The sequence below is a fragment of the Sinocyclocheilus grahami genome, unplaced genomic scaffold, assembly GCF_001515645.1.
Source record: "Sinocyclocheilus grahami isolate Dianchi unplaced genomic scaffold, SAMN03320097.WGS_v1.1 scaffold267.1, whole genome shotgun sequence".
NCBI lineage: Eukaryota > Metazoa > Chordata > Actinopteri > Cypriniformes > Cyprinidae > Sinocyclocheilus > Sinocyclocheilus grahami.
The window spans coordinates 520,011-546,626 of record NW_015505446.1 but is presented as its reverse complement, the minus strand read 5'-3'; the positions used below and the strand labels follow the sequence as shown (position 1 = coordinate 546,626).

The 26,616-nt window shown below is 37.6% G+C and overlaps 2 protein-coding genes across 2 annotated transcripts in view; both read left to right on the top strand.

Annotated features, from left to right (window-relative positions):
- The first annotated feature begins 828 nt into the window (after positions 1-828).
- On the top strand, positions 829-20,566 carry LOC107599473 (tight junction protein ZO-2-like). Its single transcript, XM_016291069.1, has 44 exons — positions 829-977; positions 2,859-2,915; positions 3,867-3,985; positions 4,159-4,261; positions 4,365-4,632; positions 4,709-4,812; positions 4,892-5,081; positions 5,362-5,431; positions 5,506-5,600; positions 5,776-5,857; positions 6,071-6,162; positions 6,337-6,421; positions 6,831-6,934; positions 7,034-7,103; positions 7,813-7,866; positions 8,687-8,851; positions 9,025-9,127; positions 9,231-9,498; positions 9,575-9,678; positions 9,755-9,944; positions 10,225-10,294; positions 10,369-10,463; positions 10,639-10,720; positions 10,934-11,025; positions 11,200-11,284; positions 11,694-11,797; positions 11,897-11,966; positions 12,676-12,752; positions 13,864-13,951; positions 14,042-14,124; positions 14,237-14,309; positions 14,545-14,609; positions 14,700-14,763; positions 15,395-15,551; positions 15,633-15,741; positions 15,950-16,169; positions 16,294-16,493; positions 16,581-16,676; positions 16,781-16,857; positions 17,815-18,025; positions 18,140-18,240; positions 18,498-19,028; positions 20,021-20,067; positions 20,167-20,566. The coding sequence occupies exons 1-44, from the start codon at positions 954-956 to the stop codon at positions 20,318-20,320; spliced, it is 5,298 nt and encodes a 1,765-aa protein (XP_016146555.1). The 5' UTR covers positions 829-953; the 3' UTR covers positions 20,321-20,566.
- Positions 20,567-21,539: 973 nt separating this feature from the next.
- The window catches only part of LOC107599472 (minor histocompatibility protein HA-1-like), a 17,706-nt gene continuing 12,629 nt past the window's right edge, over positions 21,540-26,616 (top strand). The window contains exons 1-4 of the mRNA XM_016291068.1: positions 21,540-21,987; positions 22,880-23,276; positions 25,841-25,984; positions 26,082-26,166. Of these exons, the coding sequence (XP_016146554.1) occupies positions 21,859-21,987; positions 22,880-23,276; positions 25,841-25,984; positions 26,082-26,166 (755 nt within the window). The 5' untranslated portion in view covers positions 21,540-21,858. The remainder of the gene's footprint in view (positions 21,988-22,879; positions 23,277-25,840; positions 25,985-26,081; positions 26,167-26,616) is intronic.

Genomic DNA, 26,616 nt, shown 5'->3' with positions numbered 1-26,616 from the left:
TAATTGTTTACTAATCTAAAAAATATATATATATATATATATATATAAAGGGTTGTTGGTGTTTGAAATAAATCTGAAATAATATAAATTATAACTATACTAAATCTAAAAAACGTATTGGAAATTAGAGATTTTGCTTTGGCAACTTCCTGAAATAAATACGATAACTTAAATAAAATTGTATTAAAGCTAAATAAAAATATTGAAGAAAAGATCATCCAAAAGCACATAAGTTAGTAAAACTAAAAAGAAAATGAAAACCAGCAATATAAAATAAAATTCAAAATAGTAATAAATACTGTAATATTATATAAATAATACTAAAATAACACTGATTGTGGAAATTTATGCTAAATGTCAGTGACCCACATGCTTAGCGTTAGTGTTTGTGTTCTGCTTCATCAAGCCCAACATATGCAGAAACCTTCAGTATCAGATGAAACATTAACAGGCCGGGTAATGATTGTCAGTGTAAGCTCATCAGCTTCCTTTAGCAACTCAAGGGCTTGTTATCGGAGGACATTCCCAAAATATTTGAGGGCATTTTGGGAATTTTTTGTTTTGTTTTGTTTTCGATGCCTTGGATACCAAGTCTGGATTATGAAACCTTAAATAAACCATTCTCTATCCATCAATAGTCTTCATAAGGTGGCATTGTCTCAGCGAATGGAGACTGCCCCACCTAGAGATCCAAGTTCCTCCTTAATTCCTTGAGGGACAGTAAATATCAAAAAGTACCAAAAGATTTGTTGAACTAGTGGGTGGAGCTTTCTTTGGGCTCAGGTGGGGGTTCGTACACAGTTTTTTTTTTTTTTCCACATTAACTACTTGTCAGGTGCATGCATCTCCAAAAATGGAGATAGTACATTTACTCCCATATTTTGGATACCCTGCTTTGTTTACCTTCCTATGCTAATAAGGTAGCCAGTCACATTTAGTTCTGTCTGGTGGAAATGGAAGTGAGATTTAAAGGGACGGTAAGTACTAGTTGTTTATGCTAGCAGTTGAATGTGTCTAACATGAGCTTTCTTAAGTTTACCAAACAGCGTAATGTGTCATCTGAGCCATGTAATAACAGCTTTACACAGGCGAGACTATAAATACTGACTTGCACCTGTTGTACTGAGGCTTTACTGAGGCTCAAACCTGTATAGTTTGAGACTTTTGTTACTGTTATAAGGTTACGGAAGAGTAAAATAGCCTTAATTACGTACAGATTGAATATGATAAATTGGCAAACAGTCAGTGTACTTATTTGTAGCACACTAATTACAGGAATCATGTGCTTTCCTCATGGGCAGGGTTGTGATTTCAGTCATTTTCTAGATGCTTACTCACTGTTTTTTACTACATGTTGTACATTGTTACATTCCATTATTATACGCTAACATGTGACTTAGCAGCTATGACCCTTAAAGGGATAGTTCACCCAAAAATGACATTTCTGTGATCATTTACTCACCCTCATGTCATTTCAAACTCGTGACTGTTTTTTTCTTCTTCTGTAAAGCACAAAAGGAGATATTCTGCAGAATGACCTAGCTGCTCTTTTTTAATATAATGAAAGTGAATTGGTACTCGGGCTGTCAAGCTCTAAAATGACAGAAAAGTCCATATGATTCGAAGATTGTGCTGATTAGGTTTATGCAAGTTCACATAAATGAATTGAGTTTGGTAACCCATTAGCTTTTTGTTGGTAAGGCTCTGTGCAGTGATGTGTTTCATATAATCATAAACTACAGCATAGTCAGACTCAGTAGTATGTCAGAACAGGTGTAGGAACACCGGACTGTTAGAGTCTAACATATTCCATGAAGGGAGTTTCCTAGAAAAGAGTAGTTCTGATATTTGCATCCCTGCTTTCCTCAGTGTGAGCCACTTCCTTTATGACTAATGCTGGTGTCATCGACAGTAGTCATAGTTTGTTTCATATCAGAAATCTACGCAATTTCAAAGTAATACTAGTGTCCTGTGTAGTCATAGTTTTTATAGTTTTGTGTTCATATATGAAATATGTTCATCAATTTATATAATATTTGAGCATATCTTTAGGGGACAGTCACAATCTCACACCTAGATTTTTATATTTTCTGAAAAAAATGAGTGGTATAGATGTTCATTTTGTTTTGGTTTGTGAACAGACACTCTCTCTGACCTTTGCTTGCCAACACCGGCCAATAAAAACATGGGAAACATTCCAGGAATTCTCTAGTCCAATAGAAACCGCTCTCATAGCATGGTTACAGGTCTTTGTTTGGGGACACGTAAAACAGTTTGACTTGAAATCAAATGTTAGATATTAAAATTCAGCAAATTTTACAATTCATTGCTCATTATTAACTAACTTGCATCAGCCGTACTAAACATGAACTTCAGAATAGGGTATGGTACTGATAATAACTTTACCAGTCACGATTGACTAGTATTTGTAATGTAGGTCATCATATGTTGGCAAGTTTCCAGTGGTCGGTTTCCAAATCAAATGGCATGCCAGTGATTTTAGCCACCCAGTGAATGCCTCCTGAGAGACGTGTATTGTCAGACTGTTTATTGGTTTGGTGAGCCGTTGGTGAGGAAGTGTCGGGTATCGCTGATGTCACGTGCTTGCTCCGCCCCCATGTACCTGTATGGCAGGAATTCAGCAGGTGGGAGCATGCTCAGCTAGAGCCATTCCCACTCATGCTCGGCTGTGCTGACAAACAACAGCCGAGTGCTGGACCTTCAAAAAGAAGTGAGGCCCTCAAAAACTGGTGCTTTTCATCTGAACAGATATTTGTGTGGTAGCTTTGTAAATGTTGATATTTTGTTGCTGTTTGCTTGTTGCACAAATAAATGTAACCTCTTCTTTCTCGTTTCAGAAGGCAGTCATGGAGGAGATGACAATATGGGAGCAGCACACGGTCACGTTAACGAAAGTAAGTTGCGAATTGAGGGATTATTTTCGCTTTAGCCACACCTTTATCGAGCTCTGTACAGGTTGTCAGAGAACATGATGGCAGGTGTAGAGTTTCCCCAACAACTGAAAGTTGAGATGGATTGAAAGTTTAGTGAGCAATAGTGATGCCATGATTGTCGTAAGAGTTGTTTCCACCTGTCACTAGGACACACCCGAAATTTTGGAATGCCAAGTTTGGGGTCATGTGGTGCATTTCAGTATAGAAAGAAGCTGCCTTCATCCAATCATTTTTTATATGTAAACTGTTTTTTTTTTTTTCTGTTTTTTTTTTCCTCGTTTTTTTTTTCCTTCGCTCTTTTGTATTTTTTTTTAAGTACTTTATTCATCCATTTGAATTTTATTTTGTGTTTTGTATTTCTTCTTTCATAATTTTCGTTTTTTTTGTTGATTTTCTTTTGTTTGTTATATATTTTGGTCTTTTTTATGTGTGTTTCTTTCATTCTTTTCATTTGTTTTTTATTTTGTTAATTCTGTCTTTTGTTTAGTTCTTTTGTTTTTTTTGTCATTTTGGTTTTGTTCTCTTTTGATTGTTGCTTCTTTTATTTTTAACACACTTTGATTATTTGTTTTTCTTTTGTTTTTCTTTCATTGTTTCATTTTTTCATTTGTTAATTCTTGTTTTATTTCATTCTTTTGTTTTTTCTATTTTGTTTTTCATTCTTTCATTTTTTTCACTCATTTGTTTTCTTTTTTCTGTTGTTTTTCTTTTGTTCATTTGATATCTTCTTTCTTTCTTTTGTTCATTTCATTCTGTTTCTTTGCTTCTCTTATTCTTTCGTTATTTTTTGTTTGTTCTTTTGTTTTTTTTAATTCATTTCTTATTTTATTTAATTCTTTTTTTTTTATTGTTCTGTCATTCTTTTTTTGTTTGAGCATCCATTCTTTTATTTGTCTATTCTTTTGTTTGCAGGATTCCAAGGTCGGCTTTGGTTTTGCGGTCTCAGGTGGGCTTGACAAGCCCGTAAACGGGGACTCAGCAGTGATGGTCTCTGATGTGCTTCCCAGCGGCCCTGCCATGGGTCGTCTTCAGTGAGTACACATCCACTTCCCCTGCATTCAGACCCACACTACTTCCTCCCACACATCCTGTCTAATCCTGTCCGACCTGTCATGTTTGTGTGCAAGATGGAAAAACCAACATAGTCAAACATATTTGGCAGATGATTTTTGTGATAGAGACTCACGTGATTAATTGCCCGCAGGACACGAGATCAGATAGTTATGGTGAATGGCGTTTCGATGGAGAACGTCACCTCACTTTACACTATTCAAAATCTGAGGAAGTGCGGGAAAATTGCAAACATTGTAAGTGAAAACATTGCCAAAAGCATTCTTGAGTGTTCTATGCATTTAAACTGAATTTAGTAACTTTACAAATAAAAAATTACACTGTTCGTTCATTTTGTAGACCGTAAAGAGGCCACGCACAGTTCAGATCCCTTCGAGCAACAGACCTACTCGTTCTGCCTCACAATCCAACATACTAGATGACGAAATGCCACAGAGGAGGGGTCAGCGCAACACAGACACCAGCCGTAACCGACGAACTCGAAGCGTGACACCTGACCGCAACGGTCACGACCTTCCCATCATGTCCGGCTTCAAGAGACTTCCCAATCAGGATGTGCAAGACAAACCTGTCAGAACAACCCTGATCAAGAAAAAACCCACAGATGGTCAGAATCTCAGTGGCTTTGCATTGTATAATTATTAGTGGTTCTTGCCAAGATTTTGACATGTTTCTCTCTGTAGAGTACGGAATGAAGCTGGGGAGTCAGATTTTCATCAAACACATGACTCCCACTGGTCTGGCTGCCAAAGAGGGCAGCCTTCAGGAAGGAGATCTTGTTTTGAAGGTGAAGAGCTTGTTCTTTAGAAACTGTTCCAATGCATGCAGATGTTGTGTAATCTTTTTTTTTTTTAATTCTGGTTTAGATTAACGGCATGACGACAGAAAATCTGTCCTTGCTGGAGACCAAGCACCTGGTGGAGAAGTCTAGAGGTAAACTGACCATGTTGGTGTTGAGGGATGACAGAAAGTTCCTCGTCAGCATTCCAGAAGTGGAGGACAGTCCTCAAAACAGTGCCGACGAGAAGCGGCAAGACAGTAGCTCGGAGCTGGATGGTAGGAGTAGATGTTTTTACAGCATGTAGCTGATCTGTGCCGTATCACATACTATAGAGTGCTGCAGTGATGACGTATTTTTGTAATCCAACCCGGTTGGCATCATCTTGGTTCCCTCAACAAAACCCCATAGGATTTTTTTTCTTCCCCATTGACTTCAGAACGATGGAGCCAGAACTGCAAAAAATTTTCCATGTTTTGGCCTACAAAAATACATCATCTTTGCAGCACTCTATTGATGTGGGTTTTAATATTCACTTTTTACAATTTTTGCCTGAAGAAATCTCAGACCTAGATTCTGACACCCCCACAAACCGAACATCCCATCCAAGAGACCGACGTTCTCGCAGGTAAACATCTCAACTCTCACCTGATCTTGTTTAGTTAAATGATCTTTTCACTAATAGAGCCCACTGATCTGCAGAAATCGTGCCGAGCCTGTGTCAAAACCACGTGAATCGCCCCCTTTGCGCTCTACACTCACAAGACTACCCGCCCAGTCAGTGCCCCTTCGCAGAGGTGAGTCTTAGTTGAACAAAACTCATTGGTTCTTATTCATGAAACACACAAAACCATGACAATTTTGTCCGATTGATTTTACATAGTGGATTATCATGGCCAAGAGATTTTGACCTTAGTACTTGCCCATTGTTGTATGTGCAAGTGGCTGAATAATGCTTTGGTTTTTGTTCAGTTCCCTCCGAGTCTGAATCGGACCGCGGCAACTCGCCTCCATCGTCAAGACATGGCACTCTCGATAACAGAGACCGATACAAGTAAATATGGCTTTGCGTTAATTTATTGGCCCCATATGCATGTAGACAATTATGGCTCTGCAGCACCATAGTTATATATAATGTTGTATTTAATTTGTTTTATTAATTTTTTTCTGCTTGGATTTTTGTTTGCTTGTTTTGTGTTTAGTTTTTTTCAAGCTGCTGATTGTTTAAGTGAGATGCATGGCTCACATGTTAGTTTGTCTGTTTCAGGGTTCTCTCTGGGATCTCTGCGCTGCCAAACCCTCGAGCCTCACCCATCACCCAGAACTGGAACTCCTCCACTGCCTCTCAGCCTCGCAGAGGTCTGCCTCAAATCGCTCCGACACACAGTATAGCTGATTTCACCATATTACATATAAACCAGCTCTGGAATTAAAGACTTTACCGAATTATGGCGATTCAGTTAATGATTTGCATAAATGTTGTCAATGATACAATCTCAATAACTTAACGCTATGTTTGTTTTGTGTGACCAGCTGTTTCAGAGTCAGATTCAGACCGAAGTGCCTCTCCGCCCCCAAAGCGTGAGAGTCCCAGACCTGAAAATCACTCCAGATACAAGTATGAGTGCACATCAAGAGCGGCAAACACCCAATCCAGATGAACTCTTAAGCACATTTTCAATATCGCTAAGTTGTTGAATTGGCTAAAAGACATGTTCATGAAGATTAGTGCAGGGTTGTCCGATCCTGCTCCTGGAGGGCCAACATCCTGCAGAGTTTAGCTCCAAAACAATTGCCTAGAAGTTTCTAGTGAGTCTGAAGACCTTGATTAGCTGGTTCAGGTGTGTTTAATTAGGGTTGGGGCTAAACTCTGCAGGATAGTGGTCCTCTAGGGACAGGTTTGGACATATTTGGTTTAGCAATTCACAAACATGCATGTCACCCTTTATTAATTCACAAGTTTTCAATGATATATCGACTACTGAACTAGAAATGTCTTCATTGCCTCTTTATATCTCTTTTCCCAGGGTGCTTCCCGATCTTCCTCCTCCAGGCATGAAGTCTTCCTCTCTTAGCATGTCTCAGGATTCCCCTCGCCGCATGCCGTCTCCTTACAGGCCTCCACCCAGAGGTGACTTTTCACCCCATAGCACACTTTAGTTTCAATTCTGTGTCCCATTTTTGTGGCCATTCTAGCAGACTCATTCAAGAGCATGTGTTTTCTATACAGCTGCATCAGAGTCTGAATCGGACGATAGTACCGGACCTCAACGCAGACAGGAGTCCCGCAATAGATACAGGTACACATGAGGGAGGCATCGCTGCCACTTTTAAATCAACTCTCATCGGGCTCTTTCAGTAGGGCCGATCATCTGTCTGCACACGATGAGAAAAAAGTGTGTTCTTTTGTTTTTAATTTGCTTTATGTTTTTTGTTTCATTATGTTTGTGTACAATCATGTATTTTTGTTCATTGTGATATCTGAAAATGTGGTATGTGTGATCTTTTAAAATAAAAGACACCAAATCAACCTGAGTTTTCTCTTGTAGTATGTTGATTTAAGTCACTATACATATTGCTTCTAAGATGTAGATAATCTTGAATCTAAGATCTAAATTTATAAGTATACAATCAAGTTATCCACATAATACCATAAACGGCATATATAAAGGCATATTCTGCACATCCAGTGGTGTAATAGAGTTGAAGGTATCATAGATATGGATCTAATGATCTCTTTGATACGTTCACTGTAGTATTTTCTGCTTGTCCATATGAATCATGGATTTTTGGGACTTAAATTTTACCGTATAGTCACTTATGGATATGGATAGTCCACCCTATTCAGTGAGAGAGACCCATAGAAACCCTGAGGTGAATATCTCCCCCTGTTCCTAATCATCTATGATATTACATTAGTTCCCACTCACTTCACGGGTGAGCATAATTAAGTGTCCCCTCGTCTTCCTTTTTTCTCTCACCCTTCCATCTCTCCTCTTTCTCTTGCAGGGCGACACCTGAGGTCATGTCAGTCCCCATAATGGATCCCCCAAAATGGGGCAGGTGTAGAGTTTCCCCAACAACTGAAAGTTGAGATGGATTGAAAGTTTAGTGAGCAATAGTGATGCCATGATTGTCGTAAGAGTTGTTTCCACCTGTCACTAGGACACACCCGAAATTTTGGAATGCCAAGTTTGGGGTCATGTGGTGCATTTCAGTATAGAAAGAAGCTGCCTTCATCCAATCATTTTTTATATGTAAACTGTTTTTTTTTTTTTCTGTTTTTTTTTTCCTCGTTTTTTTTTTCCTTCGCTCTTTTGTATTTTTTTTTAAGTACTTTATTCATCCATTTGAATTTTATTTTGTGTTTTGTATTTCTTCTTTCATAATTTTCGTTTTTTTTGTTGATTTTCTTTTGTTTGTTATATATTTTGGTCTTTTTTATGTGTGTTTCTTTCATTCTTTTCATTTGTTTTTTATTTTGTTAATTCTGTCTTTTGTTTAGTTCTTTTGTTTTTTTTGTCATTTTGGTTTTGTTCTCTTTTGATTGTTGCTTCTTTTATTTTTAACACTTTGATTATTTGTTTTTCTTTTCTTTTTCTTTCATTGTTTCATTTTTTCATTTGTTAATTCTTGTTTTATTTCATTCTTTTGTTTTTTCTATTTTGTTTTTCATTCTTTCATTTTTTTCACTCATTTGTTTTCTTTTTTCTGTTGTTTTTCTTTTGTTCATTTGATATCTTCTTTCTTTCTTTTGTTCATTTCATTCTGTTTCTTTGCTTCTCTTATTCTTTCGTTATTTTTTGTTTGTTCTTTTGTTTTTTTTAATTCATTTCTTATTTTATTTAATTCTTTTTTTTTTTATTGTTCTGTCATTCTTTTTTTGTTTGAGCATCCATTCTTTTATTTGTCTATTCTTTTGTTTGCAGGATTCCAAGGTCGGCTTTGGTTTTGCGGTCTCAGGTGGGCTTGACAAGCCCGTAAACGGGGACTCAGCAGTGATGGTCTCTGATGTGCTTCCCAGCGGCCCTGCCATGGGTCGTCTTCAGTGAGTACACATCCACTTCCCCTGCATTCAGACCCACACTACTTCCTCCCACACATCCTGTCTAATCCTGTCCGACCTGTCATGTTTGTGTGCAAGATGGAAAAACCAACATAGTCAAACATATTTGGCAGATGATTTTTGTGATAGAGACTCACGTGATTAATTGCCCGCAGGACACGAGATCAGATAGTTATGGTGAATGGCGTTTCGATGGAGAACGTCACCTCACTTTACACTATTCAAAATCTGAGGAAGTGCGGGAAAATTGCAAACATTGTAAGTGAAAACATTGCCAAAAGCATTCTTGAGTGTTCTATGCATTTAAACTGAATTTAGTAACTTTACAAATAAAAAATTACACTGTTCGTTCATTTTGTAGACCGTAAAGAGGCCACGCACAGTTCAGATCCCTTCGAGCAACAGACCTACTCGTTCTGCCTCACAATCCAACATACTAGATGACGAAATGCCACAGAGGAGGGGTCAGCGCAACACAGACACCAGCCGTAACCGACGAACTCGAAGCGTGACACCTGACCGCAACGGTCACGACCTTCCCATCATGTCCGGCTTCAAGAGACTTCCCAATCAGGATGTGCAAGACAAACCTGTCAGAACAACCCTGATCAAGAAAAAACCCACAGATGGTCAGAATCTCAGTGGCTTTGCATTGTATAATTATTAGTGGTTCTTGCCAAGATTTTGACATGTTTCTCTCTGTAGAGTACGGAATGAAGCTGGGGAGTCAGATTTTCATCAAACACATGACTCCCACTGGTCTGGCTGCCAAAGAGGGCAGCCTTCAGGAAGGAGATCTTGTTTTGAAGGTGAAGAGCTTGTTCTTTAGAAACTGTTCCAATGCATGCAGATGTTGTGTAATCTTTTTTTTTAATTCTGGTTTAGATTAACGGCATGACGACAGAAAATCTGTCCTTGCTGGAGACCAAGCACCTGGTGGAGAAGTCTAGAGGTAAACTGACCATGTTGGTGTTGAGGGATGACAGAAAGTTCCTCGTCAGCATTCCAGAAGTGGAGGACAGTCCTCAAAACAGTGCCGACGAGAAGCGGCAAGACAGTAGCTCGGAGCTGGATGGTAGGAGTAGATGTTTTTACAGCATGTAGCTGATCTGTGCCGTATCACATACTATAGAGTGCTGCAGTGATGACGTATTTTTGTAATCCAACCCGGTTGGCATCATCTTGGTTCCCTCAACAAAACCCCATAGGATTTTTTTTCTTCCCCATTGACTTCAGAACGATGGAGCCAGAACTGCAAAAAATTTTCCATGTTTTGGCCTACAAAAATACATCATCTTTGCAGCACTCTATTGATGTGGGTTTTAATATTCACTTTTTACAATTTTTGCCTGAAGAAATCTCAGACCTAGATTCTGACACCCCCACAAACCGAACATCCCGTCCAAGAGACCGACGTTCTCGCAGGTAAACATCTCAACTCTCACCTGATCTTGTTTAGTTAAATGATCTTTTCACTAATAGAGCCCACTGATCTGCAGAAATCGTGCCGAGCCTGTGTCAAAACCACGTGAATCGCCCCCTTTGCGCTCTACACTCACAAGACTACCCGCCCAGTCAGTGCCCCTTCGCAGAGGTGAGTCTTAGTTGAACAAAACTCATTGGTTCTTATTCATGAAACACACAAAACCATGACAATTTTGTCCGATTGATTTTACATAGTGGATTATCATGGCCAAGAGATTTTGACCTTAGTACTTGCCCATTGTTGTATGTGCAAGTGGCTGAATAATGCTTTGGTTTTTGTTCAGTTCCCTCCGAGTCTGAATCGGACCGCGGCAACTCGCCTCCATCGTCAAGACATGGCACTCTCGATAACAGAGACCGATACAAGTAAATATGGCTTTGCGTTAATTTATTGGCCCCATATGCATGTAGACAATTATGGCTCTGCAGCACCATAGTTATATATAATGTTGTATTTAATTTGTTTTATTAATTTTTTTCTGCTTGGATTTTTGTTTGCTTGTTTTGTGTTTAGTTTTTTTCAAGCTGCTGATTGTTTAAGTGAGATGCATGGCTCACATGTTAGTTTGTCTGTTTCAGGGTTCTCTCTGGGATCTCTGCGCTGCCAAACCCTCGAGCCTCACCCATCACCCAGAACTGGAACTCCTCCACTGCCTCTCAGCCTCGCAGAGGTCTGCCTCAAATCGCTCCGACACACAGTATAGCTGATTTCACCATATTACATATAAACCAGCTCTGGAATTAAAGACTTTACCGAATTATGGCGATTCAGTTAATGATTTGCATAAATGTTGTCAATGATACAATCTCAATAACTTAACGCTATGTTTGTTTTGTGTGACCAGCTGTTTCAGAGTCAGATTCAGACCGAAGTGCCTCTCCGCCCCCAAAGCGTGAGAGTCCCAGACCTGAAAATCACTCCAGATACAAGTATGAGTGCACATCAAGAGCGGCAAACACCCAATCCAGATGAACTCTTAAGCACATTTTCAATATCGCTAAGTTGTTGAATTGGCTAAAAGACATGTTCATGAAGATTAGTGCAGGGTTGTCCGATCCTGCTCCTGGAGGGCCAACATCCTGCAGAGTTTAGCTCCAAAACAATTGCCTAGAAGTTTCTAGTGAGTCTGAAGACCTTGATTAGCTGGTTCAGGTGTGTTTAATTAGGGTTGGGGCTAAACTCTGCAGGATAGTGGTCCTCTAGGGACAGGTTTGGACATATTTGGTTTAGCAATTCACAAACATGCATGTCACCCTTTATTAATTCACAAGTTTTCAATGATATATCGACTACTGAACTAGAAATGTCTTCATTGCCTCTTTATATCTCTTTTCCCAGGGTGCTTCCCGATCTTCCTCCTCCAGGCATGAAGTCTTCCTCTCTTAGCATGTCTCAGGATTCCCCTCGCCGCATGCCGTCTCCTTACAGGCCTCCACCCAGAGGTGACTTTTCACCCCATAGCACACTTTAGTTTCAATTCTGTGTCCCATTTTTGTGGCCATTCTAGCAGACTCATTCAAGAGCATGTGTTTTCTATACAGCTGCATCAGAGTCTGAATCGGACGATAGTACCGGACCTCAACGCAGACAGGAGTCCCGCAATAGATACAGGTACACATGAGGGAGGCATCGCTGCCACTTTTAAATCAACTCTCATCGGGCTCTTTCAGTAGGGCCGATCATCTGTCTGCACACGATGAGAAAAAAGTGTGTTCTTTTGTTTTTAATTTGCTTTATGTTTTTTGTTTCATTATGTTTGTGTACAATCATGTATTTTTGTTCATTGTGATATCTGAAAATGTGGTATGTGTGATCTTTTAAAATAAAAGACACCAAATCAACCTGAGTTTTCTCTTGTAGTATGTTGATTTAAGTCACTATACATATTGCTTCTAAGATGTAGATAATCTTGAATCTAAGATCTAAATTTATAAGTATACAATCAAGTTATCCACATAATACCATAAACGGCATATATAAAGGCATATTCTGCACATCCAGTGGTGTAATAGAGTTGAAGGTATCATAGATATGGATCTAATGATCTCTTTGATACGTTCACTGTAGTATTTTCTGCTTGTCCATATGAATCATGGATTTTTGGGACTTAAATTTTACCGTATAGTCACTTATGGATATGGATAGTCCACCCTATTCAGTGAGAGAGACCCATAGAAACCCTGAGGTGAATATCTCCCCCTGTTCCTAATCATCTATGATATTACATTAGTTCCCACTCACTTCACGGGTGAGCATAATTAAGTGTCCCCTCGTCTTCCTTTTTTCTCTCACCCTTCCATCTCTCCTCTTTCTCTTGCAGGGCGACACCTGAGGTCATGTCAGTCCCCATAATGGATCCCCCAAAATGGGCGAAACCCTCAACGCCTGTACAGAGAGGTACGAGCCAATCATAAACAGAATATTCCAGGTTAAATTTGAAATATTGATGCCATGAAAATAAATGTTTTGTATCTCACTATTAAATATGAAACATGACAAAAATGTTAATGTGCAAATAATAAATATGAATGTAAAATATGTAGAAATATTGTGTATGTTTTTGTACTTTATTTTCTAAATATTAATGTGTAAATTCTGTTAGTATTCATGCACATTACACATTAAGATTTACATATAATTTTTCCACAATATATAAATATTATATATTCATGGCATGAAAATAAATTTGATAATTTTTCATACCTCAATCTTAAATATAAAAAAATATTTTAAAAAATGTATGTGTAAATCTTAAATGGTCATATTAAATATTTAAACTTGTGTATATTATTCAGTATTTTCTTAATATTATTGTGCAAATTCTGTAATTGTTCATATACATTACACATTCATATTTACACATTACTTTTCCATACATTTATAAATTACATTTAAATATATACATTTTCGATTTTCATGACAAAAATATTTTGTCTTTTTTTTTTTTTTGGTAACTCAACCTTAAGTATGAAAAATATATATTTTTAATATGAATGTGTGTATATATATATTTAAATATCAGAGTGTAGATATTATTTAAATGTACATTAAAATGTTATTATTCAAATACTAATGTGTAAATTACTGTAAATTCTCTAATTGTTCATACACATTACACATTAATATTTGCGCATTAATTTTCCATAAATGCATAAATTACATATAAATACATATACATTTTACATTTTGATGACATGAAAATACTTTGTAATTTTTTTGTTCCTCAATCTCATGCATGCCAAATATTTATTTAAATATGAAATATTTGTGTGTACATTGTTAATTAAATATGAATGTGTAAATTACTGTCAGTTCTGTTAATCTTTCATACATATTACACTGTATTTACACAATACACGATATTCATCACATTCGTTTGTTATTAAATTCATATTAAATCTGTCATTAGCTCTTTAATTGAATTTTAACTAGTTCTATTTGCATTTTAAATTATCTTCGAATTGCTAATAATAACCCATAATACTCTGTAATTTGCATATTTAATCAGCTCCCTCAGAATCTGAATCCGATGCAAGTAACAACTCTCCTCCGAGAACACAGTCTCCATTCAGTAAAAACTCCAGAAGCAGACCAGAGTAAGAGATACTTGTGCTCTTTTCTTTTTTATGTTATTATTGTGCATATAAATGTGACAAATATTGTTTTGCATTATTGTTTTGTCTCAGAGCTGAAATGCAAGCGACTGAAATCATCAACAGCCGACAGGATTCTTCACTCAGAGCAGCTCCAGCCAGACCACCACCTGAAGGTCTATATAATGCACTTATTGGAAAAAGATGCCCTGCATGTTGCCTTATTTTTCCTGAATATTTCTGCATCTGTGCATCTTTTTTTTATTGTTGTTTTGGTTCGTTCGCCAGATTCCTCTGAATCAGAAAGGGCCCCATCACCTGTCAGGAGATCTGAGAGTCCCAGCTACAACCGCGAGCACAGGTTAGGAACTCCTCCTATGACCTATATTTACATAATCCATACTTACAATAGCAAATTATGTCATATTGAAACAGGCTTTGGGAAAGTATGAGTTCCATGAGTGTTAAGAACAACAGTGTGTTTCGGTTAAAGTTAAGTCAACAAACACCTTGGTTGCCACTAAACAATTCCTTAAGACATTGTACTAATCATAGTGACTCACTTTGTAAAAGTGAATACTGACTCTTTCTTTCAGTTTCCCACGTGCTAATGGCACTCTCCGCTCTAACGTGTCCATTCCCAACCACACCACTTTGAGCTGTGAGTGTCAGCAGTCTAAAAGCATGCCCATAATGCATTGCAAACTATCGAGTGACTATTGGGTACTAAACTGTAACTGTTTTATCTCAGCGAAAACTGTAGAGGAGCCACTTTATTCACTTCCTCCAGATGCAGTGCCAACACCAAACCTGGGGTGAGAAATTTAATGTTTCTTTGTGTGCAGATGAGAGAGTCATGTTTCACCCCAAAATTAAGAGGAAATAATAATCATTAATATTATGCCATTTTGTAAGATTTGTTTTTTCTTAAATTTTTTTATCTACAGTTCAAGATAAAAGGACAAATAAGCATAAATTAAAGGGACTACAATAATTATTACAATGATGTATAAATACCTTATTAATACTTAATATTTACTATATATTATATAGATTAATGTTTTATATATTTTATTATATTGTAAATAAGCATAAATAAATTTATGGTGTATACATATTTAGATTTAATATTTTTGTTAAATAATTATTTTAAAAATCATAAATGAAAACAGTAAAACAAATATTACTATGATGTGTAAATACTTTATTTATATTTAATTTATTATTTTTTTATATATATATATATATATATATATATATATATATTTGTTTTTTATATATTTATATTTAAATAAGCATAAATCAAAGGCAGAGCAAAAATATTACCATAATGTATAAATACTTTATATGTATTTATTTAAGAATAATCTTTTTTATTATATTTAAGTAAAATTATGTATCTTTTTTTATTATTATTATTATTATTATATTCATTCTCCACATCAGATACAGCTCAGACCAGAACCATGTCAGCTTTGTGAAGGAGGGCAGCGTTGGGTTGAGGTTGGTGGGAGGAAATGATGTTGGCATCTTTGTTGGTGGTGTCCAGCCCAACAGTCCAGCCCAGATGCAAGGCATGCAAGAGGGTGATCAGATACTGGAGGTAGGACCAAAGAATCACGTACATGTCGTACATGATCAAACCATTCAGCTGTGCCATGCTTCAAGACCGTTATTTTGGTAGGTGAACGGCGTGGACTTTAATCACTTCACCAGAGAGGAAGCAGCCATGTATCTCATGAACGTCCATGCTGGGGAGCGCATCGATATCCGGACTCAGAACAAAATGAACAGTGAGTGCCTTCGTATCTCCGAATTAGGATTAGGATTTCACCATGACATTAAAATCGACCCAATTTAGTTTTTATAATACTAAGTAGACAATAGATTCCTTGTCGTACTGTGAATGATTCTTCTCGTTTTTCCAAAGGAAATGTATTGGAGAAGTAAAATGGATTACAAATAACATTTCTGAATTAATTTCCGCCCTTGATGTCTTAGTCTACAAGAAGATTTTGAAGTCCAGCCTCGGTGATTCTTTCTACATCCGTACACACTTCGACCACGTGGCTGAGAGCAGTGTTGGCTTGAGCTTCACCAGAGGCGAGGTGTTCAGGGTGGTGGACACCATGCACCGCGGGAAGCTGGGAACCTGGCTAGCTGTGCGCATGGGCAATGATCTACACGAGCTGGATAAAGGCACCATTCCTAACCAGACCAAGTATGTTAAAGTAGTAGTTTTAAGTCTTCCTTCCATAGCTGTGGTAAGTTTGTATGATTGTTAAGTATGTTGCATTATAGTTCCTACTTGTACTCTAGGTGTCTGATTCTCTTCTCTATATCAGGGCTGAAACTTTGGCCAATTTGGAGCAGGCACAGAGAATTAGTGCAGCCGAACGCCAGGCCTCTGGCCCCAGGGCCGAGTTCTGGAAGTTACGGGGTCTCAGAGGGGCCAAAAAGAATGCCAGAAGAACGCGCGATGACCTCCTACAGTTGACAATTCAAGGCAAATTTCCAGCATATGAGAAAGTCGTTCTGAGAGAAGGTTAGTGTAGTTTCTTTTTAAAGACCAATATTTCTAACTTTCTTCATTGTCTTTGGTTGTAACACATGTATGCTTGCTCATTTGCAGCCAATTTCAAACGGCCTATCGTCATTTTGGGTCCTCTGAACGACATTGCAAATGAGAAGCTGGCCCGAGAGTTGCCAGATGAATTTGAAGTTGCAGGTATGAAAAATTAAATATAGGTTTTGAGATCAATAATTCTTAACATTTCTAATGAAGTTTATTCACTTTCAAATATTTAATATTCCTGTTTTATTGGTTTATAGAAATGGTATCCAGGAGTGGAAGTGATAGTTCATCCAGTGTCATCAAACTAGACACAGTGAGGAGAATAGCAGAGCAGGTAAACTTTTTATTTTCATACAGAGTAATGCTGTCAATATTAAACCAACATGTCCTAATTGTGGATCCCAACTGGTTTGGCCACGGGACCCACAATTTCCCACGGTCATCAAGCCACGACCAAATTTATTTCACAAAAATGGTTGACACACACAAGTACCGCTCCCCTTTACTTAACATACACTTAAATTGTAAGAATATGACTATATTGATGAATAAACAGCTTATAAGGTAAGGCTATTAAATAGCAGTCCCAAACTAGTTTTTGTTAATACAGTTAGCATGGTTTCAGCCACCACAGTCATTTAAACATACAAAATAACACAAAGTGAAAATAACATGCCATTTTTGGGTTATGGAAAAAAACGTTACCATGGTGAATACACAATACTAACATGAACTGTGAATGAAACATGGAAACTGCTCCTGAATAGAATGAATATTATACCTTCATATAAATCCTTCCCTGTTAACACGCAAAGTACCAGTTGTGTGATTTATTGATACTTTACTTTTATTTCACATAATGCATGCTTTAGTGTAGTGATATACAGCGCGCCGTCACATTTGCTTGTGCAATTGAAGAGTGCACGCTATGAGCACAGTATAATGTCTGACAGGGCAGGATAGTTCATTTTTCTGAGGTGAAAGACTTTAACAAGTTATGAAAATAACGATAGAATAATGACACTGACATTTAAGCCTGACAACATCTCATCTGACCGCAGATAATGAATAGGCCAGCATGTTTTTCTCAGGCACTCTTTTACTAAAAATGCATCTAACAAGTGTCAACAGTTTTCACACATGTCTTCCAAAATAAAAGTCTCGCATCAGAATAACATTTAGAATTAAGTTTTTTGTTGTTGATGTTGTTTCTTTAACTATACACATCGCAACCCACCAGTTGAGAAACACTGTCCTAAACCAAACACTTGTAACTTGTTTTCACTTGCAGGAAAAGCATCCCTTACTGGACATTACACCCACGGCTGTAGAAAGATTGAATTATATCCAGTACCATCCCATGGTGCTCTTCTTGGATCCTCATAGTCGGAAAGACGTGAAGGCAATGAGGCAAAAATACATGCCAGGCTCCAACAAGAGCTCTCGTCGCCTATACGCTCAGGCCTTAAAGCTGAGGAAACACTATAGCCATCTATTTTGCGGTAAACCTTTTAAGCCTGTCTTGAATTCCCTGTTTGAATCTTTTTTGAAGATACTTTCAGAAAGTTTTAATGTACTCCGAAAGGCAATCTCTGTTTTTTTGGTTTCCTTCACAGCACGCATTGATCTTCAGCCTAATACAAACATGTGGTATGATGTTTTGAAAGACCAGATTCGGCAGCAGCAATCTAAACCGGTCTGGGTTTCTGAAGTTGCGGTAAGAACTCTAGAGAGAATTATGGTGCTAAATGGTACACTCATGTCATGTAGTATTAACGTAATTATAAGTTTTCAACTTTAAAACCTTACTTGTCTTTGTTGAACTCAAAACTTTATGAAAGCTCCAACTTGATTGTTGTGGCATAACCAAAACCCAACAACTCTAAAGCAAATCTCTGAGATGTGAATGTAGAATTGGTTCAGAGCCTGCATTTCATACTTCAGTTGGTTAATATGTACTCTGTGTATGTCCAGTTGGAGGGAGGCGGTGAGGAAGACCTTGACGCATTCAGCCATGCAAACAACTCTGACTACCTCAGTGGTGCCAGCGACTATGAGGACACCGATGGTGAGGCCATTACGGATGGTGAAGCCTACACGGACAACGAGGACCTGGACGAACCCTCTGTAGGCATCGCCAGAAACCGTGGCACTGCACTGGCCCGCTCCTCTGAGCCCACCACTGGGCACAATCAAAGTCCTGAACCTTCCTATGACCCAGAGCCATACCTGGAGGAAGAGCCCGAGTACACCCTACCTCCCGGGGAAATACCTCCCATCCTCCACGTTCCAGAGCCCCGATCTCCACGCCTTTTCCCTGACAGTCCCCAACAACAAGACGATGTCCCCTCACAGCGGAGTTTCACGGATTCAGACTTCAGCACTGGTGACATGGCTGCACCACCAGCACCTTCCGATGTTCCGCCCAACTTCAGGGCACCAGATCCCAAAGAAGTCCAATCAGAGACCCCTCCACTGTCAGCCATAGAGGAGAAACTTCAACAGGTACCATATATACCTAATACCCATGCCACTGACCACTCCATTAATTGCAAGGTAACCCTAACCTTGACCCTAAAATCTGATTAGTTGATCAATCCACCTTAATTAAAATTTGAGTAACATGACATTATTAAGTCAAGTAGGACAGGTTCCTGGATCTACATCCTTTGTAGGTCCGACAAAGGGCCTTTTCTAATACCCACACTTGCAGTCTTGACCACTTGAGAGCATGCCAGGAAGCGCACAAGACTGTCCCATGTTTGAAAAATACCAAAGTTACTAGTAGTAGAAGTTTAAGTAATTGCAATTTTACAACACTATGTTGTAAGTGTGTCCCATCAGGTAATCAAAGGTTCTACACATACTGGTGGCCTTCACAGCCATTTGAAGTCTTGGGCCAAATACTTTAGCTTCAGACTTTGATTCCATCCAGTCGGAGGATATCAAACATGTTTGAGATTTTCAGCCGATTTTAGAACACACATTGTTTTCATTTGTCATGCATCTCCTAGCAACAAGGCGCACATTTCTGCCTGAGTTTGTTGTGAATGGAATAACTTAAAAGTCTGGTAGTGTGTGATCTTCAGTCGTTTAGTGTATGATGGCCAGTTTTTACTCTGTGACCATTACAAAGTCGGTTTGGGTATGATGCCCAGTGTTTTAAATTCTGTTCAGATTTTAAAAGTCGTGTAGTGTAGTTCCTGGATTGAAATGCATATTAGGACCAACAGAGACAAACCCCTTTCCCTTACCCTTACCATACCCTGCCCCCAAAAAAACCTGTTCTTCACATCATTAATCCCAGAGGTAACTGTTAACCTGACCCTAAAATCTGATTGGTTGATAGTAAAGTTGTTCCAAGACCAACAAGGATGCTGATCCAGGAACACGCTCTACTTGACTAAGTCATGTTAAGCCATTTGGATGCATTCAATATTGAATATGTTTGAAATACTTGATGGAGCTATTGATCATCACATGTTTTACTGTTTCAGGCTCGCATGGCAGAACCAGAAAGGAAACCCTCCCCTTCATTTAAAGTGTAAGTATTTTTGCATGGTCTGTCAAGTTTAGTTCCAGATAAAGTACTAAATGAATACATTTTTCCTTTTGAAATCTATTTATAAATCTTTTCTTTTAGATTGGCACATGACGAAGCCATGCAAATGCGGAGATCACAGATCAGAGGAAGTGATAGTGACAGCGATGAAGACGACAGAGATAATGAAGATGATTTTGGTGTCGACGATGACGAAACTGATGACATTGAATGGGGACCTGCCACAGAGCTGTAATATACATGGATCATACTGACATCAGGCACATGGCCCTCTCATGTCTCTAGTGTGGACATTTACACAATCAAACTGGAAATATTTTTTTTTATTTCCAGTGAGTTTTTTTTATGCAGTGTCCTTATGGACTTGTGATAGATGACTTTAATCTTGGATCGATTTTGAAGATTTGTGAACGGAATTGCTTCCTTTTGTGGGTTTTGTAGTTTTAATGGATGTGCTGAGATCTTTCTCAGGATTTTATAAAAAATATTTGTAATAAAGACAATTTGGGTATCCTTTACCCTCTTCAGTAACTTGATCGCCCTCCTTGGGAATTTCCTTTATTTTTTTATATATATATATATATATATATATTTTTTTTTTTTTTTTTAAGACGTATAAAGTTAAAAGTTGACTGTTGAAATTGTCACCATTCTAAATCTAACCAATGAGGAAAATGTCATTGCATTTTGCCATTGGTTTTCTTTTTATTTGCACCCTGAAGACGGCTATGCTCTGATTTTTCAAGACATACAATATTACCTTAACACTGATATTTCAATCTAGAAATAAAAGTGTAGTTAAAATCATGTTTTGTCAAACAAAAAGATTTCAAGACCTGCTTTGTCACGAAAGTGGGCGGTGTTTTAATATTTAATTAAGCAGCAGGTGACAGACATTAACAACAACTTGCGAGGCAGTTGGCGAAAGCTTATTTTTGTGTTCAAATGATGTAACTCATTGCGTAAACGTCGTTTTAAAAGTCCCAGCGAGCATGCATGATGTTATCCAGCCCTCATGTTTCTTCAAGGCAACGTTGTTTCACTTGTCAAAAGGACCGAGAGAGAAAAAAACTCAAAAGCGGATGCGCCTCAGACTGTTCTGATGAGTGTCAGTAGATTCAGTCAATGTGCGATCATATTAGAGCTGTGAGACACAAGCCCGAGCTCGGAGTGTGGAAACCTCGCATCAGCGCTTTGAAATGGGGAGCCGGGGGGTGGGCAGGGGGGTTATATCGTAAATTACAAAAAAATACGCGTCGGATAGAAACACCTAAAGCTTAAAATGTTCTCTAAAAGGACAAGGGAACTGATAAAGACACACTCGATGTCAAAGAAGAGCCGAACAGGAAGCAGCCCATCTCCTCTCAACTCTCCATCAGTAAGTCGCACAGCATCTCTCGACTTTTCCTCCTGCCAATCAATTTGATTGACATTTCACTCTCGCGCTCATGTTTTCGACGTTGCTGAAATATTTACGAATATTACCAGTGTCTCCAAACACAAATGTAGAATTCAAGGTGATTATTTAGACCGTTGTGTTGTCTAAAAACAAAAGGACGGACTAAACTTCCTCAGTGTGGTATGGCGCAGCAAGGAAGTTCAGGTTTTGCCTTATTTTGAACTTTTTTTTATTTTTTTGTCAGGATTTTCTCTAGACTTAGTTACTTTACTTCCAGGTACTTTTTAAACTGTAATGGCATGTATTGCATTAAAATGATGAGATATGATGGATAACAGTGTCGAAAGTTGATTTGTAACGCACCGTAGCTGGAAATGTTGAAGCGTGGTGGATCAAGTAGCAAAAGCTACAGTCCTTACGCGACTAGTCAGAGAGTGAAAAAGTCAAGCAGCAAAACTAAATTGGACATCTTACCAAATAGACCCAACGTCTGGCTCAAGCAGGTGGGTTGTATTTTAAAAGTACTTTTGTCAATATGCATATTTTAAGTAGCCTAGTAACTTTTTGTATGTTACGGTTTCAAATGTGTGTATTGTGTAGGCTACTAATATGCATTTATAGTTTTTGTGAGTATTTGTACACCGTTGACAAGTCAGCCAGTGGTGTAGCCAGTTTTAAAGCTATTATACATGTCTTAGGACCTCATATAAATAGTCTACAAGGAATATGTGTTCTTCTAAAAATGTATTCTATCAAAGTGAACTGCAAAACGTTGAAATGTATGTATTTAAACTTAAAAAATTCTATATGTGTGTATTATTGTAGGTTTCCAATAAGTATAATGTTTTTTTTTTCAATTTAATTTTTACAATTTATTTTTAATTATGTATCAAAGCTTATTTATGTATGTGTGTGTGTGTGTGTGTGTGTATAATATAATTTATTATTATTTTTTTTTCTCTCTCTTTTTTTTTTTTTTTTCTTTTAGAATGAATTCTCTTTTTAAGTGAACTGAATTTTGGAATATCACTGTGTACTTATTGGTTTGTGTAGTGCATTATATTTCACCATCCGTTTGTTGTCTAAAATGAGGCAGAAATTAGTTATAATTGATGGGATTTTCTGTAACTTGGCCTTATATTCAAGTTCACTTGCACAGGAGGGTTTTTAGGCCTCAGTGAGGCCAGTTAGTGTGGCATCAACTCTACGGGGTGTGACAGGAAGTAGGCCAGGGTTACACAATTGCTCTTGTGAAAGAAGTTCTGTTTACTAACAGCCGTCTATTGTAGTCGGTCACAGATCTCGTGCTCTATCTGCAAAACTTTCTACCTTAAAATTTGTGTGCCATGATTATCAGTTTGCCCACACCATATCCTTGTTTGCTTTGTCATACAGCTCTCTGCTCTTCAAGAACAGCCTCGGAAAGATGCAGTCGATTCTGCCACCTCTTCGTCCCACACATCCTCCAATCTGTCTCCCCCTGTCCTAGATGTCCCGTCTTCCTGTCCAGGTACCCCTTTGGCCCAGCACACTAAGTTGGTGGGCTGCCCGTCCCCAATGGGCACCCTAAAACGGCCGACTTCCCTGAGTCGCAATCCAAGTGCAGCGGGCTTCCCGATCCAGTCTTGGGTCTTCAGTAAGGGTGCGGGAAAATCCGTCATCGCCCAGAGTCCCTCGCCGGAGACGCCCGAGACTACAGTGGCTATCGAGGTGGAAGACATCCCGTCATTGCTACGCATAGTGGAGCGGTTTGCCAAAGCGGTGGAGAAACTGAAAGATGTCGTGCTTGAAGGTAAGATAATGGTTTTCTTGGAGAAAACATCTGTGAAATTTATGGAATAAACCAGCAGCTGTGGTTGCCAGAACTTTACCGTAAAAAAAATATGGTAGAAACATTTTAGGTTTTACGAATTGAACAAATTTACAGTAAAACAAAACGTGTATCTCGTTAAGTAATATAATATTAATATACCAGGCTACTAAAATGTTTTGTACATTTTAAAATGTATTCGCAACCATCATCACAAACAGGGTTATAATAGTAAACTAAAATTAAAACTAAAATTTCTGAAAATAAAATGTAAAAAAAAAAAAAAATTGCTATTTTCCTTAGCAGTTTCATTTAGTTTAACATGATGTACTAAAATAACAAACTGAAACAAAAATGAACAAACACCTATATAGACACGTAAAAAAAACAACTAATAAAAACAACAAACTTCATTTATTTGAATGAAAAACCATCACAGTTTCACAGGGAATTTTGGGAATGTCAGTATTTTACTTTAAAATGACATAAAATTCCATTAGGTTTACTAGTTTTTCACCTGTACGTAGTAAGGTAAATTACCATTAACCAATCAACAGGTCTTTATTATAGAATGTTTAGTCTTTTACCATTAAAATTGCAATACATTTTTACAGTGTAGTTGACATGGATCAAAACGTTTCATGGTACTTATTTTCAAGTTAGAAACGCACAACAGCGCTCACTACTTATCTGCCACATGACTATTTGCACATCCTGCCGCAAACATCACCTTCCGCTGAAGATCATGTGATCGTGGAGCAGAGAAGGGGCGGGGCTGAGTTTGCTCAAGAGGTCATATTCTTCCTGTATCTGCAGTAAGGCGGAGTTCCTGTGGTGCACCACACTGGCGCAGGAAATGGTTCTCTCAGAAAACACCCCCTTCTGCTCTCAGGACTCGTCGAGTAACGTCATTCAGCATCAAGCCTATAGTCTTACCCATAAATAATGAAATCAGTTATTATATTGCCGTTTTCTGATTGAGTTTTCTCTTGATCTTTTCCGCAAGAGGGTCCTCATAAAAAGCACTGTAATGGTGCCGTGATACAGGGTTGATGGTAATACCGCGGTACTCTGAGAGATTCTGTTGCAGGTGTTTTTAAACTTTTTGGTGGCAAAGACCCTCAAATATGACAACCCCATGTTAAGCAACTCTTTCATGAAATATAAAGGCTGCTCTATATTTCTTGTTTTGGAACCCGTTAGCATTTTGCTTCTACTAAATTATTTATTTTATTAATTTTATATATATATATTATTATTATTATTAAAAAATTTTTTTTTTGCTGACTTCTATACTATGCTAGTAAATGATTACAATGGTACTTGGTAATTGTCAATCAAATAAATAATAGTAAAAACAAATCATCACTACTTTTAACTCACTGAAAAAATATTTAGTATACATCTTTCAGTGATTTTGCTGCATTATTGCAAATATATATGGCCTTGGTTTTAGTGGTTGACCCATGCCGCATTTTCCACCAAGCTATTGTCTACACTAGAATTTATTTTTTTTTACACAAATAGCCTACATTCTCTGATTGAAAAAAGCCTGTTGTTCGTGCGTCCCATTACTGTACAAGTCAGGTAGTTTCGACAGAACAAAGAAACAAATCAGCAAGTAACAGTTGTAGGTGTTTTTCGCTTGGAGAGTTACAGTTAAGAGCCGTGACGGGAGGAAGTGGCTTGTAGACGTGTCACAGCAGACGAGAAAGCACTGCAACACAGTGTGAACAAACGGCCTGTCTTGCATCATCTTGACTCTTTTAGGATCACTGTAGATATTTCTCAGCATGACAGACACAAAGAAATATCCAGGTCATATTGTGCCCCATAACCAAAAGAAAAATGTTGAGAAATTAAAAAGTGAAGCCTGTTAATTATTATTTGTTAATTTATTTAGCTATTTTATTTCTTTGTTTTTGTTTAATTGCTTATTTATTGAACAAAACTGAACAAATTAACATTACACTTTCTCATTTGTATATTATTTATTCTAATTGTGTTTTGATTTATCTCATTTTTGGGTTTGTTTGCTTTTTATGTATTTATTTTATTTGCTAGTTTATGTACTGTTTGTTTGTGTACATTTGTTTTATTTTTGATTGATTTTAATTATTTTTATTTGTTTGTTTGCATCTATGTGGGGTGAGATATGACCCAGGTAACACAATTTGATATTTTATTTTTTATTTTATTTATTTTTATTATTTGCCGTTTATTTATTTAGATTTACTCATTCATTTAATTATTTGTTAATTAAATTTTATTTGTTAATGTATGTTTTTTTTTTTGTTTATATATTTTCTTTTTTACATTGTGGCATTTTTTTTATTTGTTTATGGTGTAAAATATGAGCTAGATATTTAATAATAGGTTTGTGTATTTGATAACATGGTGTGAAGAGTGTTATGCATTATTTGGCACAAAGTTAAATCAGAAGTCTGAAATGAAAGCTGCTTGTGTGGCCGTAATCTAGATGTTCATTTTCAGCTGATAAGAGTCTGAAGTTGTGTGTTTTTTTTTGTTTTTGTTTTTTTTTGCAGACAAACAGGAGAATCGGCGTCCGCTGGCCCATGAGTTTTTGGGGGAGGTTCTGCGCATCCTGCGGCAGGTCATCAGCATGTACCCTCTCCTCAACACGGTGGAGACACTCACCGCTGCCGGCAAACTCATCTCGCAGGTCAAAGGTTAGAGCAGCCATTTACAGTCATTTTACAGCAGTAATGCATTTCTGTTGTCATTTTAAGCTATTTACCAACATATTGTTTTTATTTTTGACTTCAGGATACCACTATGAAGTGTGCAATGAAGCAGACAAGAAAGATTTTGAGAAGGCCATCGAGACCATCGCTGTAGCCTTTAGCAGCAAGTGAGTATGGAACGCTCATCAGAGGATCACTGTATCAGCGGCTCAGAAAAAAAGGAGTTGTGCCTGTCTCATAATAGCAACTTTTGTTTCTTGCAGTTGCAAACTTTATCACAATTGCCTTTGTTTACTCCGAGATGCAAACAGGCTTACATATTTTTCAGTATGCATACTGTGCTCTACTTTGCTGTATGAATGGATTAACTGGATTACATGGTACATTTACCAAAATGTGCAGTATACAACCAGAGAGCAATAGTGTTTTGATTGAATTCTGTATCCCACAATGCAGTGTGCTCGACTTGGTTTTCTGTTTCAAGTAAGTGAGTGTAAATGGAAAGAAATGAAAATGAAAGTAATTTCACCCCAAAATTTTTTAGCAGTTCTTCTCTGAATATTATTTATTTGATCAAACTGCTAATGGTGATAATAAAAAAAAAAAAAGTGTTTTAT

What these genes read in the sequence shown, in the direction of transcription:
- LOC107599473 (XM_016291069.1), top strand. Translation starts at nt 954, where the DNA reads ATGGAAGTGAGATTTAAAGGGACG. An exon ending in TGCCTCTCAGCCTCGCAGAG is followed by an intron (nt 11,026 to 11,199) that starts GTCTGCCTCAAA and finishes TTGTGTGACCAG; the next exon opens with CTGTTTCAGAGTCAGATTCA. An exon ending in AGATGAATTTGAAGTTGCAG is followed by an intron (nt 16,677 to 16,780) that starts GTATGAAAAATT and finishes ATTGGTTTATAG; the next exon opens with AAATGGTATCCAGGAGTGGA.